Source organism: Xyrauchen texanus, chromosome 22 (genome assembly GCF_025860055.1).
Source record: "Xyrauchen texanus isolate HMW12.3.18 chromosome 22, RBS_HiC_50CHRs, whole genome shotgun sequence".
In the NCBI taxonomy this organism is placed as follows: domain Eukaryota; kingdom Metazoa; phylum Chordata; class Actinopteri; order Cypriniformes; family Catostomidae; genus Xyrauchen; species Xyrauchen texanus.
This window is the reverse complement of record NC_068297.1, coordinates 1,929,575-1,944,308: the sequence shown is the minus strand read 5'-3', so window position 1 is coordinate 1,944,308 and position 14,734 is coordinate 1,929,575. Positions and strand designations below refer to the sequence as shown.

The window sequence follows — 14,734 nt, the reverse complement described above, 5'->3', positions numbered from 1 at the left end:
GAACGCAAACTATTGCGATGGAACGCAAAACATATTTCTTAGGAACACAAACGATTGTGAGGGATCGCAAACTATTGATATGGAATGCAAAACGTATTTCTTAGGAACACAAACGTTTGTGAAGGAACGCAAATGATTATGAGGGAACGCAAACTATTGTCACAGAAAACAAAAGCGTATTTCTTAGGAGCAAAAACAATTGTGAGGGAACGCAAAACATATTTCTTAGGAACACAAAAGATAGTGAGGGAACGCAATAAATTGCAATGGAACACAAAACGTATTGCTAAGGTATGCAAACTATTGTGCGGGAATGTAAATCTTATTTCTAAGGAACGCATCTTTTTGCAATGGGATGCAAAACGTATTGCTATTAAACTCAAACTATTGTGATGAATGTAAAACATATTGCCATGGAACGCAAAACTACATTTAAATAAATTCCCTGTCTGTATTCTTCATTCCCGGCTCCATATAATCAAAATAACTTGCTCCGTCTCAGATTCAACTGACATCACCAAGCACTCTTATTTTACACTCCTCTTCTCCAACCACCTGACATTTAGAAACCTCTTTTCACCATTCAGACTAGTCCTTTCCAAAATGGTGACTCCCGAATGGTAACTTGCCGATGTAGTCCAGTTTACCCTAATCCTGATTTTGCAGCACTGCAGTGAAAAAGAAACTGTACCCGTACCAAGGAGCCTGAATTGGTTACGGAAAGGCACGGGTTGGCCAGACGGTGTTGAGGGCACCTCAGGTAACTTGGATTAAAAAATGCGAAAACTCAACAGAAGAGACCAGCAATTTTTAGACTTGCTCTTTCGCGACATTACGTCTTATCAAAACACTCAAACTGTTCATCTTCCTCTATCGCTAGTTACGTGCATCACAGAACTCAACGTCTTGGAAAGCTGGAATTTATAGCATCTCTAAAAACCATCAAGTGCCCAGTTTCCATGGGAACAGCAAAGCGATTGAGATGAGGTTACCCACCTGGCATTACTGAGATCCCACAGCACCATCAGAGCGTCCACACGCAGGTACTCCTGAAACAGAGACGTCCAAATACACAATCCCATCATCAGATCAAACTCAATAACTGCACCGGGACGAGGAGCTGTTTACTGGTGATGCACTCCATTGCACTTTAATGGGATGGATTATTTTGGCCTGAAATGTTGCACCAATGGAATCATGGTGGACTTTATACAGTGTGATATGGTGAATATTTTGTCCTAAGGCCAACTCTTCTCTTATCTGAGGACAGCTGACATCGCTGTTTATTGCAGGGAATCCACACGATCTACAGCTGTGTATCTATACCTGCAGTATTATTGATTAACCTCCTTTCCTGTCAATTAAGACCTTGACGATGCTTAAAGAGAGTAAAACATATTATGCATGATTTGGTGAATCACACGAAAACAGGTGGAGGTCACATTTCACAGCAGAATGATATGCAAGTAATATATATATACATTATATAACATGAAGCCTGTGCCCAGGAGGACCAGTAAGATGCATGCACGGGATACTAGCTGTAGTGTACCAGTTCAGTGATTTGAGTGATTGTTTTAAAGCTGTTCTGTTCTGTGCAATGAATCCAGCCTCCATATTCTCCTCCTCATTGTTTTTGTGAAGTTACGTAACTGGCCGTGAGTGTAATTTTTACAACCATTGTTGCATGGCAGAGAAGTTTTCTCCCGATGGTGAGATTATTATCTCGTCATTTCAAAGGGAAACTTCAATAGAGTTCTCGGCTCCCAGTCATTGTCAATATGAAACTCAAAACATGATTTAATTTGTATGTTAATGCAGGAATTCAATTTGAATAATGTGGAGGGACACAGATAGGTTTGTATTATGTAAAAAGAAGCAAATAGTTCAATAAAAACTAGCGAGAGAGGGTTACTGGAGACAGATCATGTTCAGAACCGGTTCAGGTTATCTTACATGCATGTGTATGGTGTGAGCTGCAAATAACATAGAAAAGACAAACAATATTGAGCATAAACGTGAACAATAAACAAATACATTTCTTACAACAATATTAACTCTAAACTTTCAATTTGATCATTTGTTCGGGAATCGGACTACACGGGCCGTCATGTGTGTTTCATGTTGTAGATTCACAAGAACCGGCTTATAAGAGTCATTTGTTCGGGAATCGGACAACACGTGTCGCCATGTGTGTTTCACTTTGTAGATTCAAAAGAACCGGCTTATAAGAGTCATTTGTTCGGGAATCGCACTACACCGGTCGCCATGTGTGTTTCACTTTGTAGATTCAAAAGAACCAGCTTATAAGAGTCATTTGTTCGGGAATCGGACAACACCGGTCGCCATGTGTGTTTCACTCTGTAGATTCAAAAGAACCGGCTTATAAGAGTCATTTGTTCGGGAATCGCACTACACCGGTCGCCATGTGTGTTTCACTTTGTAGATTCACAAGAACCAGCTCATAAGAGTCATTTGTTCGGGAATCGGACAACACCGGTCGCCATGTGTGTTTCACTCTGTAGATTCAAAAGAACCGGCTTATAAGAGTCATTTGTTCGGGAATCGGACTACACCGGTCGCCATGTGTGTTTCACTCTGTAGATTCAAAAGAACCGGCTTATACGAGTCATTTGTTTGGGAATCGGACTACACCGGTCACAACGTATGTTTCACTTTGTAGATTCACAAGAACCAGCTCATAAGAGTCATTTGTTCGGGAATCGGACTACACCGGTCGCAAGCTATGTTTTTTACTCTGTAGATTCAAACGAACCACTTATAAGAGTCATTTGTTCGGGAATCGGACTACACCGGTCGCCATGTGTGTTTCATGCTGTAAATTCACAAGAACCAGCTCATGAGTCATTTGTTTGGGAACCAGACTACACCGGTCGCAAGCTATGTTTTTTACTCTGTAGATTCAAACAAACCACTTATAAGAGTCATTTGTTCGGGAATCGGACTACACTGGTCGCAAGCTATGTTTTTACTCTGTAGATTCAAACGAACCGCTTATAAGAGTCATTTGTTCGGGAATCGGACTACACTGGTCGCAAGCTATGTTTTTTACTCTGTAGATTCAAACGAACCGCTTATAAGAGTCATTTGTTCGGGAATCGGACTACACCGGTCGCCATGTGTGTTTCATGCTGTAAATTCAAAAGAACCAGCTCATAAGAGTCATTTGTTCAGGAATCGGACTACACCGGTCGCCATGTATGTTTCATGTAGTTGATTCAAAAGAACCGCTTATAAGAGTCATTTGTTTGGGAATCAGACTAGACCAGTCACAAGCTATGTTTTTCACTCTGTAGATTCAAAAGAACCGGCTCATAAGAGTCATTTGTTTGAGAATCAGATTACATGGGTTGCAATGTACGTTTCACTATGTAGATTCAAAAGAACCGGTCATAAGAGTCATTTGTTTGGGAATCAGACCACTACAGTCGCGAACTACGTTTTTTTACTCTGTAGATTTACAAGAACCAGCTTATAAGAGTCATTTGTTTGGGAATCGGACAACACCGGTCGCCATGTGTGTTTCACTCTGTAGATTCAAAAGAACCTGCTTATAAGAGTCATTAGTTCGGGAATCGGACTACACCGGTTGCAATGTATGTTTCATGCAGTAAATTCACAAGAACCAGCTCATGAGTCATTTGTTTGGGAATCGGACTACACCAGTCACAAGCTATGTTTTTTACTCTGTAGATTCAAAAGAACCGCTTATAAGAGTCATTTGTTTGGGAATCGGACTACACCAGTCACAAGCTATGTTTTTTACTCTGTAGATTTAAAAGAACCGGCTCATAAGAGTAATTTGTTTGGGAATCGGACCACACCGGTTTCAAGCTATGTTTTTTACTCTGTAGATTCACAAGAACCAGCTCATGAGAGTCATTTGTTCGGGAATCAGACTACACCGGTCGCGCTGTATGTTTCACTCAATAGCAGGCCAGCGATACCCCTTAGTAGCGATGCAGGAAACACTGACAGAGTATTTAAGGTGTTCCGATCTGCCGGCTAATACATGCACGTTCGAGAACCATTAATGTAACCAAACGTCATGAAATAATTCAGTTTTGGTATTTTATTAATCCATTTTCAAGGGATCTGGTTCTGGGTCTCGGTTCGCAACCCTAATCATTTTAATGCAATATATATTTCATATTGGCCTGAGGGTAAAATGTAACCCTGGGCATCTTTTCGTATGATTCATTTTTGACTATTACTGCATTTGTATTGTCCTTTCATTTTTTAACTATGTTTAACACACTAATATGATCTCAAGCATAGATCATAGATCAGAGCAGGTTTATTTTGAAGCTTGCTGAAAGGCAGTTTTAGCTGTGATCAAGTGGAAAGCACACAAAACCACATACAGGTTAATTATGTGCATTTAAGAGTATAAATAAACAGAACTAGAACATTAAAATATTTCAGGAACAGGTGGAACTCGTGCTGCTTTGATTCCTACATCAGCTCCGGCACTTTTCTGTGGATTTGCCCCATATATATGCACATGATCTCTGTGATACTGGAATTCTAACAAGCTGTTCATTCTTATCCACATCAAGCTGTTGCAGTGATCTCACAGATGCCACAAAACATCAGATGTGGCTTTCATGAGGAGCTTGACAATGTTACACAGAGCTTCCCTGTAAATATGTTTATTTGTCTTGTTCAAGATGCAAGTCTCAATCTTTTGCATGCTATTTATGATGCGAAATCTGACATCTGGGTACTGATAAACACATGAGGAACACAGGAATATTGCATTACAGAGTTTCAGAAAGTATTGCATGAGTAAAAATGTAAAAAATGTATACATTTTACAACGTATCATTCATTAACAACTGATACATCATAAATGCATGGAGAACCAATCGTGTTGACAGAAAAAGGGGAATACAATATCGCCATCTGGTGGACATTGTATTAATTACACAGAACTGCTGATGGTAAAGAATCACCATCTATAACATATCTAATAATGACTTGTCGATGTACAATGTACCATGCTCTAGGCCTCAATTGAGCTGTATTAGTCTTGGTGCAAGTAGACGTTATTTTAGAAAGCCAAACTAAAGTGAGAATTTCTCACAACGCTGATTAAACACAGCATGGGTCAATAATTGTATCATGCAAAATAGACAGAGCAGAATCTGAATGAAATCTAATGGCATGCTCATCTGTCGGTGAACTAAAGACAGTGTTTTATAGTAAAATAGGAGAGTTTTGGTTGTACTACACCGGAAAAAAAAGGCTTTTTTATTCTATTTACATTTGTTTATATAAGTGGTTGCACAAAATATATTTATCTACACTTGAGATTTGTTAGTTGAACATACATTTTTTATTTTATATAAAAACGAAGTGATGCGAAGTGATACTTGCCGTGCAAAAGATCAATATTTATGTACTTTTTAAGTATAAATCATGCTTTCGATCAGCAGCCTTATAAGTGAGGCAGGGCTGGACTGGGAAGAGAAATCGGCACGGGATTTTACATAGCAACTAGCCCAAAAGTTGTTGAGCTGGGGGGGGGGTCGTTTTCTGCATATCGCGGCCCATTTTGTGGTCCGTTCTGCATAACACACCAGCTCATTTTAGCTTATTGTGGCACATTAGGCCCGTTTTACTGCCGACCCACTGGAATCACCGGCGTGTCGGTTCTCCCGATGGACAGTCCGCCCCTAAGTGCGTCGGCCCACCGGGAAAATGCCCGGTATGCCAGATTACCAGTCCAGCCCTGACGTGAGAGCGCATAGCCAACCGCTGCTGACCGGAAGCATGATTTAGAGTTAAAAAGTACATAATATTAATAATTTTTGCACCAAAAGTGATCGTGTCACTTTATAAGACGTTAATTTAACCGCTGGAGTCGTATGGATGACGTTTATACTGACTGTCTGTGATTTTTGGAGCTTCAAAGAGAAATCTCCATTCACTTGCATTATAAGGACCGTCTTAGCTGAGATATTTTACTATTTTACTTCAAGTGTTTTCTGCAGAAGAAATAACGGGTGAATAAATAATGAGAGAACTTCCATTTTTGGGTGAACTGTCCCTTTAAATAAATAAACATGAGGCTCAATTGACATTTTTTAGGCAATCTCAGATCATAACACAATTTTCAGGAGCTTCCCACTTTAAAAGGTCTTTAGCGCTATGTCTTGTAATAGCTTTGGTCGGGTAAGTGCTGATGGTATACATCATCTGACGTACATATGCATCTTTTGTTCTTTAAATTAAAAACATCAATTAGTGCGGAGGAGAACCCAGAACACATTTCCATGACACCAATCAGTCACTTCTGAGACCTGCTGATCTGAATATTCATCAACTGATTAATAAAATCCCACTAATGACAGCGTTAGGATCAAGATATCAAATTAATTATGCAAAATATTCATTGGAGTGCTTGAATTGGTCATCAAGAATAACTATTTATCAAAACAGTCAAATATCATTTGATTCAATCTACAAAAAGCCTAATTAATATTCATGATTTAGTTCCCAAACTAGATCTTTAACCACTCTTAAAACAGTTGCTAAACTTATTGTTGATTGCTAATAATAATAAATGAATGTTGAGAAATTAATCTGTAGGGTCTACTTAAAATTGTGCAATTATTTGCATGTAGATTTTTATTCTTCGCGTTCAGGTCATTTTTGACCCGTTAGAGTTAAATCCTAATTTTGAAAGACCACATTGTTTTTCTTCTGATTTTTAGAATAAATGAGTTAAGAGATGTAACAATTTTTATAACATTGTGGCTTAACAAGTGAAATTGTGCAGATATTTATTTAACACATTTTTGAAATATTTTTTTCTTAAAATAATTTACTTACATTTTTTGTCTCAATGGGACTGCATCTTGTTTACAAACATGCACACACACACACACACACACACACACATACACACACACTCACACACACTCACACACACAAATTCATACACACACACTCACAAACACACACACACTCATACACACATAAACACACACACACAAACACAAGCACACACATGCAAACAAACACACACACACACACACACTCATACACACATGTTGTGTTTCCATGTTTTATGGGGACTTTCCATAGACATAATGGTTTTTATACTGTACAAACTTTATATTCTATCCCCTAAACCTAACCCTACCCCTAAACCTAACCCTCACAGAAAACTTTCTGCATTTTTACATTTTCAAAAAACATAATTTAGTATGATTTATAAGCTGTTTTCCTCATGGGGACCGACAAAATGTCCCCACAAGGTCAAAAAGTTCGGGTTTTACTATCCTTATGGGGACATTTGGTCCCCACAAAGTGATAAATACACGCTCACACATTCACACACACACACTCACACACACACTCATACAAACACACTCACACACGCACACTCACAAACACACACACACACTCACAAACACACACACACACTCTCACACACACAAACACACTCACTCACACACACACACACACTCACACACTCATACACACACACATACACAAACACACACACACAAACACACTCACACACACACACGCTCACAACACACATACACACACTCATACACACACACACACACACGCTCACAACACACATACACTCTCACTCACACACACACACACTCACACACACACACAAACACACACATATGCACACAAACAAACACACACATATGCACGCACACACTCACAACACACATACACACACATATACACACACACACTCTCACTCACACACACTCACACACACATATGCACACACACAAACACACACATATGCACACTCTCACTCACACACACACTCACACACAAACACACACATATGCACGCACACACTCACAACACACATACACACACATATACACACACACACTCTCACTCACACACACACACACAAACACACACATATGCACGCACACACTCACAACACACATACACACACATATACACACACACACTCTCACTCACACACACACACACACAAACACACACATATGCACACACACAAACACACACATATGCACACTCTCACTCACACACACACTCACACACACACAAACACACACATATGCACACACACATATGCGCGCACACACTCACAACACACAAACACACACATATGCACACACACATATGCGCGCACACACTCACAACACACAAACACACACATATGCACACTCTCACTCACACACACACTCACACACACACACAAACACACACATATGCACGCACACACTCACAACACACATACACACACATATACGCACACACTCTCACACACACACAAATAAAAATGTAAATAAAAACTGACATACATAATACATTTATATTTTTCAGTTACAGTAACGTGCTAAATATAAATATATAGACCATATAGATCTGTTCACATGGATCAACAGCTGAAGTTAACAAGCTTCAATCTTCTGATGAAAACAATTCAATTATGAATGTTTTATAAGTTTAAAACACCTCCGGTCAAAACTGAACCGCGAATGCAACATGTGCATTGAACGCAATAAGAGGGTTCAAATATCTTTTTTTGACAAAGAATTGTTTATATTAAATAAGTGAATTACGCCAGGAGGGTGTGTTATTAAATGTGTTCAGTTGTCGACATCTACTGACAGAAGATCACAGATCCATCATGGACCGCAGCATTCCCAACCGGGAACGAAAAGACACATCTCTTAGCATTCCCAATCTGGAGCTGTAATCCCGCGCCAAAGGACACCGTTTCACTGGCATAAACCGCGTGTGCCAAATGCACGTCTTACATCGCGCGGGAGGTATGGCGGCTAATCAGAGGCTTTGTGATTCCGTATGCACGCGACCAAAGACATATTGGGGAGTTTTTCAATGAATGCGTTTTATGTTATTATAGTTAGACCTTTTCTAAATACTGTTGGTCTTTTATAGTCATCTGCATTAGCATGCATGTGCTGCAGTGCACAAATGGCTTAATCTATCAGCAGGTGTTGTCGCAAACAGGAATAAGCGATGAAATTCAATTTCAAAATGCATGACGGAATAGACATATGCAACTGATGTAAGAACGCTGATCGCACTGATTAGCGTTTGTCATCAAATACTCGACGCTGAATTGTATGGTAATAATTTGAGGTGATCCACACCCCGTCACTGTTGCAGCAATGTCCCCTCCAGCATCCGCTGCGGCAGCACGAGAGAGCAGCACCACCACTGTTTTCGAAGACGACACGGACAGACCCAGAGAGGAGGTATTCAATAACTGCCTCTATTTCCACTTTGCACACATGATAATACGTGAATAGCGCGTGATACGTGTAATAATAATAATAATAAACATATGCATGACCATGCACGTGCACAACATGGAATCATGCGTTATATATGTGGACATCACTGCAGTAGTGACAAATCGATCAACCACTCGCCATTGAGGCATTAGAAATGCATGCATTTAGTAGTCCAGATATTCATCAGTAAAAGGTTTATGTTGTATTTATGCATGTGTACATGTTGTTTACAGTGATATCATGCCATACATCCAAAAATGCATACTTCCCTACTACATAGTAGTGTGCCAAATGCAGTTGGTATTATGTCCGAATCCTCTGGATTGATAACACAGTTGGCAAGAAATACCCAGATAAACCAGGGTAAATTATATGCATGGTTGTTGTTACTACGGCATATAATCGGTTCATGGGACAATGTCCGCGAACATATTCATACAACTCACCTGCATGCCTAAACATTGTACTATATTATTTACTAAAAGTATGTTCTTCATCAAATGCAGTACATGCCCTGAAAGTATTTGAATTAAGACAAAGCTATGCATTGCATTATATTTGCATAATCTATGTTGGCTCTACTGTTACCAAACCACCCTTTGTCCTTTTCTAACCAATTTGCATCTTCTTGATCCCTTTTCTTTTGTGGTAAATGAGCAGCAGAGGCCTGTGAAGCAATCCCTGAGCAAGTCCATGTGCAGAGAGGTGTTCTGGAAATGCCTGGTGTTGTCCACACTCATGTATGGATGCATGGGAGCCATGGTGTGGTGCCACGTCACCAAGGTCACACGGCTGACGTTTGACAGTGCCTATAAAGGGAAGTCCATGATGTACCATGACAGCCCATGCTCTGACGGCTACATCTACATTCCATTGGCCTTCCTCATCATGCTTTACTTCATTTACCTGGTGGAGTGCTGGCACTTCCACGCCAGAAACGAGCTTCAGTACAAGGTGAATGTGGAGGGAATTTATGAAAGAGTCCAGAGGATGCAGCAAGCCAAGCCTTGTATCTGGTGGAAAGCCATTAGCTACCACTACGTGCGACGGACACGCCAAGTTACACGGTACCGCAACGGAGACGCCTACACCACCACGCAAGTGTATCACGAGAGAGTGAACACGCACGTGGCTGAGGCGGAATACAATTATGGACACTGTGGTGTCAATGATGTCTCCAAGCAGCCAGCCGGTCTGGAAAAGTCAGCCATCACCAAACTGAGGTTCACCAAGTGCTTTAGCTTTGCCAACGTGGAGTCTGAAAATTCCTACTTGACCCAACGAGCGAGGTTCTTCACTGATAACGAAGGTCTGGACGATTACATGGAGGCCCGGGAGGGGATGCACCTAAAAAACGTAGACTTCAAAGAGTACATGATTGCCTTGTCCAACCCGGACCACCACCCTTGGTACATCTCCAACTATGTCTTCTGGATGGCTGCCTTTCTCACCTTGTCCTGGCCCTTACGGGTGCTGACGGAGTACCGCACGGCTTATGTCCACTACCGTGTGGAGAAGCTCTTTGGTGCAGACTACATCCCTGTGACACCCTGCGACGAGAGACCCTACTGCAGACGCATCCCGAGGGTCAACACCATAGATAGCACTGAACTGGAATGGCACATTCGCTCAAACCAGCAGGTGGTGCCCAGTTACTCCGAAGCGGGCTTGATGGATCTGGCACAGCGTTCAGGAGGTGTCAGGCAGAACTGTGAGCGCTGCCATCATGCAGTCAGCAGCTCGTCCGTATTCTCCCGCAGTGCCCTCAACATCTGCAATGGCAGTCCAAGGATCCCTTTCAGCGGAAGTCGCTTCTCCCTTGGCAGGTTGTACGGCTCCCGCCGCAGCTGTTTCTGGAGAAGTGGAAGCAGAAGCTTGGATGAACCCGAGAGCCCAAGCGAGAACACACGATGCCTGTCGGGGCGAATCACCACTGACGAGGAAGACCCACCACCCTACCAGGATGCGCTGTGCTTCCCGGTGCTTATTGTCCACTGTAGTGAAAGCTGCCCCAACCACCGGTCCTTCCACAGGAATAGCTCGTGCGTAGAAACATCTTTATGATCGATCCTCAACCGGTGATTCTCATGGAACCTGTCGAGAAAACGTGATGGTGCCATTTAACTCCAAAATCAACGAGATATTGTGACGGCGGCTGTGGCTCAGGTGGTAGAGCGGGTCGGACACTAATCGCAGGGATGTTGGTTCGATTCCCGGCCCACACGACTCCACATGCCGAAGTGTCCTTGGGCAAGACACTGAACCCCAAGTTGTGCCCAATGGCAGGCTAGCACCTTGCATGGCAGCTCTGCCATCATTGGTGTGTTTGAATACCGCTAAGGTTAAAAAGGCGCTATACAAGTGCAGACCATTTACCATTATTTTCATGAGAGTTTCACGCACATTTTACCCACCAGTTCTCATTACGCGAAAAGAGTCAACATGTAAAATATGATTTAAATGATATTGCAAGTGATATTTTGCAATCATTTTTGGAATTGTTATTGACTTCAAAACTGTTTAATCACAAAAACGAATGGAACATTTCAGAAATAAGTCCAATGCATATTTATAGCAATAACGAAAACAAAGCACTGGGATTCTTGGTTTAACCGTTTTCACTAACTGGCCACATCGGAGATCCGAGCGCTCACATGCTGTGTGTATATTCTTGTTAGCTATATACAAAAGCTATACATCTGCAGAGCAAAAACATGGGCGTTTTTACTACAAATGTGACCAACTTCTACTGTTACACAATGTTTGTTTCCTTTTTACTGATAAATGTTGCACTTGAAGTTGCATCAGTCAAATCATTTGTAAAATAGTTGTTCTGTAATGTAAAAATCATTAGTGTAATGTTTGGTTCGCATTCATGTATGATGACTCATTTGTCTAAATGGAAAGTATTGTGGGTTGTTTGTACTTTTAATGTGATGTAACTGGTATCAGGCAGAACTATGTGCTGTTATGAACTACAATGGCGATGTTGAGTATCTCAAACTATTAAGGAAACCATATGACACATTTCAGGCTATGCAACTATTAACCTCGGGTATGTTATGCCTTTAAAATATATATACAATTTAAAATGGAATATATGTAGTCTACAAACTGTCAAGGACTTTTTTTTATGACTTCCACAGAAACATGAACCAGGTTGAGAATCAGTGAATGTTTTAAGTGTAAGTTTAAAGGGAATTTTCACCCCATAATTAAAAAGAACTATCCCTTTAAAATAGTAATGTTGTTGTTTTTTGGTATGAAATTGCTGAGCTAAAAAAAAATAAAAAAGAAGAATCACTATCGTCAGTTTTACTTAATCCTCCCATGTTCATATTACTTAAAACATGCATGTAACCAATGCAACTTTAATTTACAGAGTTGATACAGCTAAAATAATCAATAATAACGTCAGGGCTGGGCTGGACTGGGACGAGAAATCGGCCTGGGATTTTACATGGCTACTGGCCCAAAGGGGGGGGGGGGGTGTCCTTTTCTGCTTATCGGGGCGCTGTTTTCTGGTCTGTTCTGCATAACGCGCCGGTTCATTTTAGCTTATCGCGGCCCATTTGGCACGTTTCGCGGCCGGCCCGCTCGGTTCTCCTGATGGCCAGTCCGCCCCTGATCGGCCACAAAGTTTGTCGGCACATCGGGAAAATGCACGGTTTGCCAGATAACCAGTCCAGCCCTGGTGATATACCGGTAGACATGATAAACCGGTAGAAATTTGAGAACTGAATTTTGGATTATCGTCTGTATCGCGGTAACTCAAAATTGCCACCACTTGGCAAGAAACGTGCACCTCATTCCATTCACGTAACACATATACGACACATTCTCTTGGAGAAATGGGGGAGGAAGGCGGGTGGCAGGTTTCATGGTCGACCCACCGGCCCGCTCGGTTCTCCCGATGGACAGTTCGCCACTGATCGGCCCCAAAGTGCATCGGCCCACCGGGAAAATGCCCGGTATGCCAGATTACCTAACGTTTAAGACGATGTGTAGCATATTGCAACAAAGTGAAAATGTCATCACTATGCTACCTATATGTAGCACACATTAAACGTAACATTGTGTTAACTGGACAGACGTAAACTCTCTGAATAAATTGCCAGTGGATTCACAGAACTGAGGAAAAATGTCTTGACTACACTTAGGACATCCTATTTAGTAGCTTTTGAAATATTTAGCATGAAAAAAATGTATCTGCCCGACCCGTTGGGTTTTTACATATGTATTTTATTAATATTTATTTGACTTGAAATTTGCTTGGGTAAAACTCATACACTCAAACTCAGGGGCGGAGCAAGGGGTGGCCAACCCACTCGCGTTTGCCATTTTGGCAATCGCATCATCAAAAAAATCCATCAAATTATACTTAATTATACTTAAATAAAACGTTTTCGTAATTTAATTTTGTTAAAAAATTACACAGGTCAATTAGATGGAACTTTATTGTAAAATGAACATGACAAAACAGGCTAACATATTGTTTTGAGTGAGGAATTACAAGAAGAATGTAGCTTTTATCATACGTATCTCTGTCATTTTATCCAACAGGATACTGCATTGTGTTTCAGAGTGACACAAACCAACTAATACCACAAAAGATCACAGAATCTTTATTAGTTAACTTTCAATCCTCACCCCTCCAGGACTACCACATCCTGTCAAGGATTCTGATTGGCTGGCTCGTCTCATTAGTTCCCACAGATTCTCTGTTGCTTCACTTTGTCATGTGCGGTCCACCGGTGAAGTCCATCAGAACTTCCGAGATGCTTCCTGCTTTCATACCCGCATAAGAGCCGCAGACTCTGGAAAGATCAAAATAATATTTAAGATTTTATCCTGATTGCAGGAAACCGATGGAGTAACCCTGAGCCTCAACCACTGACTAAATGGTTTTTAGATGGTTGCTAATGGGCCAAGTCAAAACAGACCATTCCAAGTCTCAATAAGCGAGTTTACATACATTACTTTTATTAAGATTCACACATGTCAATGTCATTAGAAAAATTATGAATCAGAGTAATTAAAAATAAAAAATTAAATCATTTTTTTGTTAAAGATTACCCGATTAATTTTGATGGATTTTTATGAAATCTTATTATAATGTTTATATTTTTAAGTGCACTATTCTTACACCAAATATCTTAATAGGTCAACCATATGTGTGTAAATGCATTAATGCAAGGTCATAAACAGTTTAAGCAAAGATCGATGGACACCCCATTACCCCGATTTCACATTGCATGTGCAGCTTTACTAGCGTTTAATCGGCTAATTATAGGCCGATTTATAGAATACTTACCATGTGCTCAAGTGTTGAGTGTCTGTTTATACTTCTACATCTCAAGAGAATAATCCGAAAATTTCAAGTAAATGTGGTTTTTTTTTGCTGTGTTGTCAGATTTGTGTGTGTGTGTGTGTGT

The 14,734-nt window shown here is 40.8% G+C and overlaps 1 protein-coding gene across 1 annotated transcript; it reads left to right on the top strand.

Annotated features, from left to right (window-relative positions):
* The first annotated feature begins 8,727 nt into the window (after window positions 1-8,727).
* Window positions 8,728-12,501, top strand: LOC127662359 (transmembrane protein 151B-like). Its single transcript, XM_052153493.1, has 2 exons — window positions 8,728-9,260; window positions 9,960-12,501. The coding sequence occupies exons 1-2, from the start codon at window positions 9,174-9,176 to the stop codon at window positions 11,361-11,363; spliced, it is 1,491 nt and encodes a 496-aa protein (XP_052009453.1). The 5' UTR covers window positions 8,728-9,173; the 3' UTR covers window positions 11,364-12,501.
* Window positions 12,502-14,734: the final 2,233 nt, after the last annotated feature.

What these genes read in the sequence shown, in the direction of transcription:
- LOC127662359 (XM_052153493.1), top strand. Translation starts at nt 9,174, where the DNA reads ATGTCCCCTCCAGCATCCGCTGCGGCAGCACGAGAGAGCAGCACCACC. An exon ending in CGGACAGACCCAGAGAGGAG is followed by an intron (nt 9,261 to 9,959) that starts GTATTCAATAAC and finishes GTAAATGAGCAG; the next exon opens with CAGAGGCCTGTGAAGCAATC.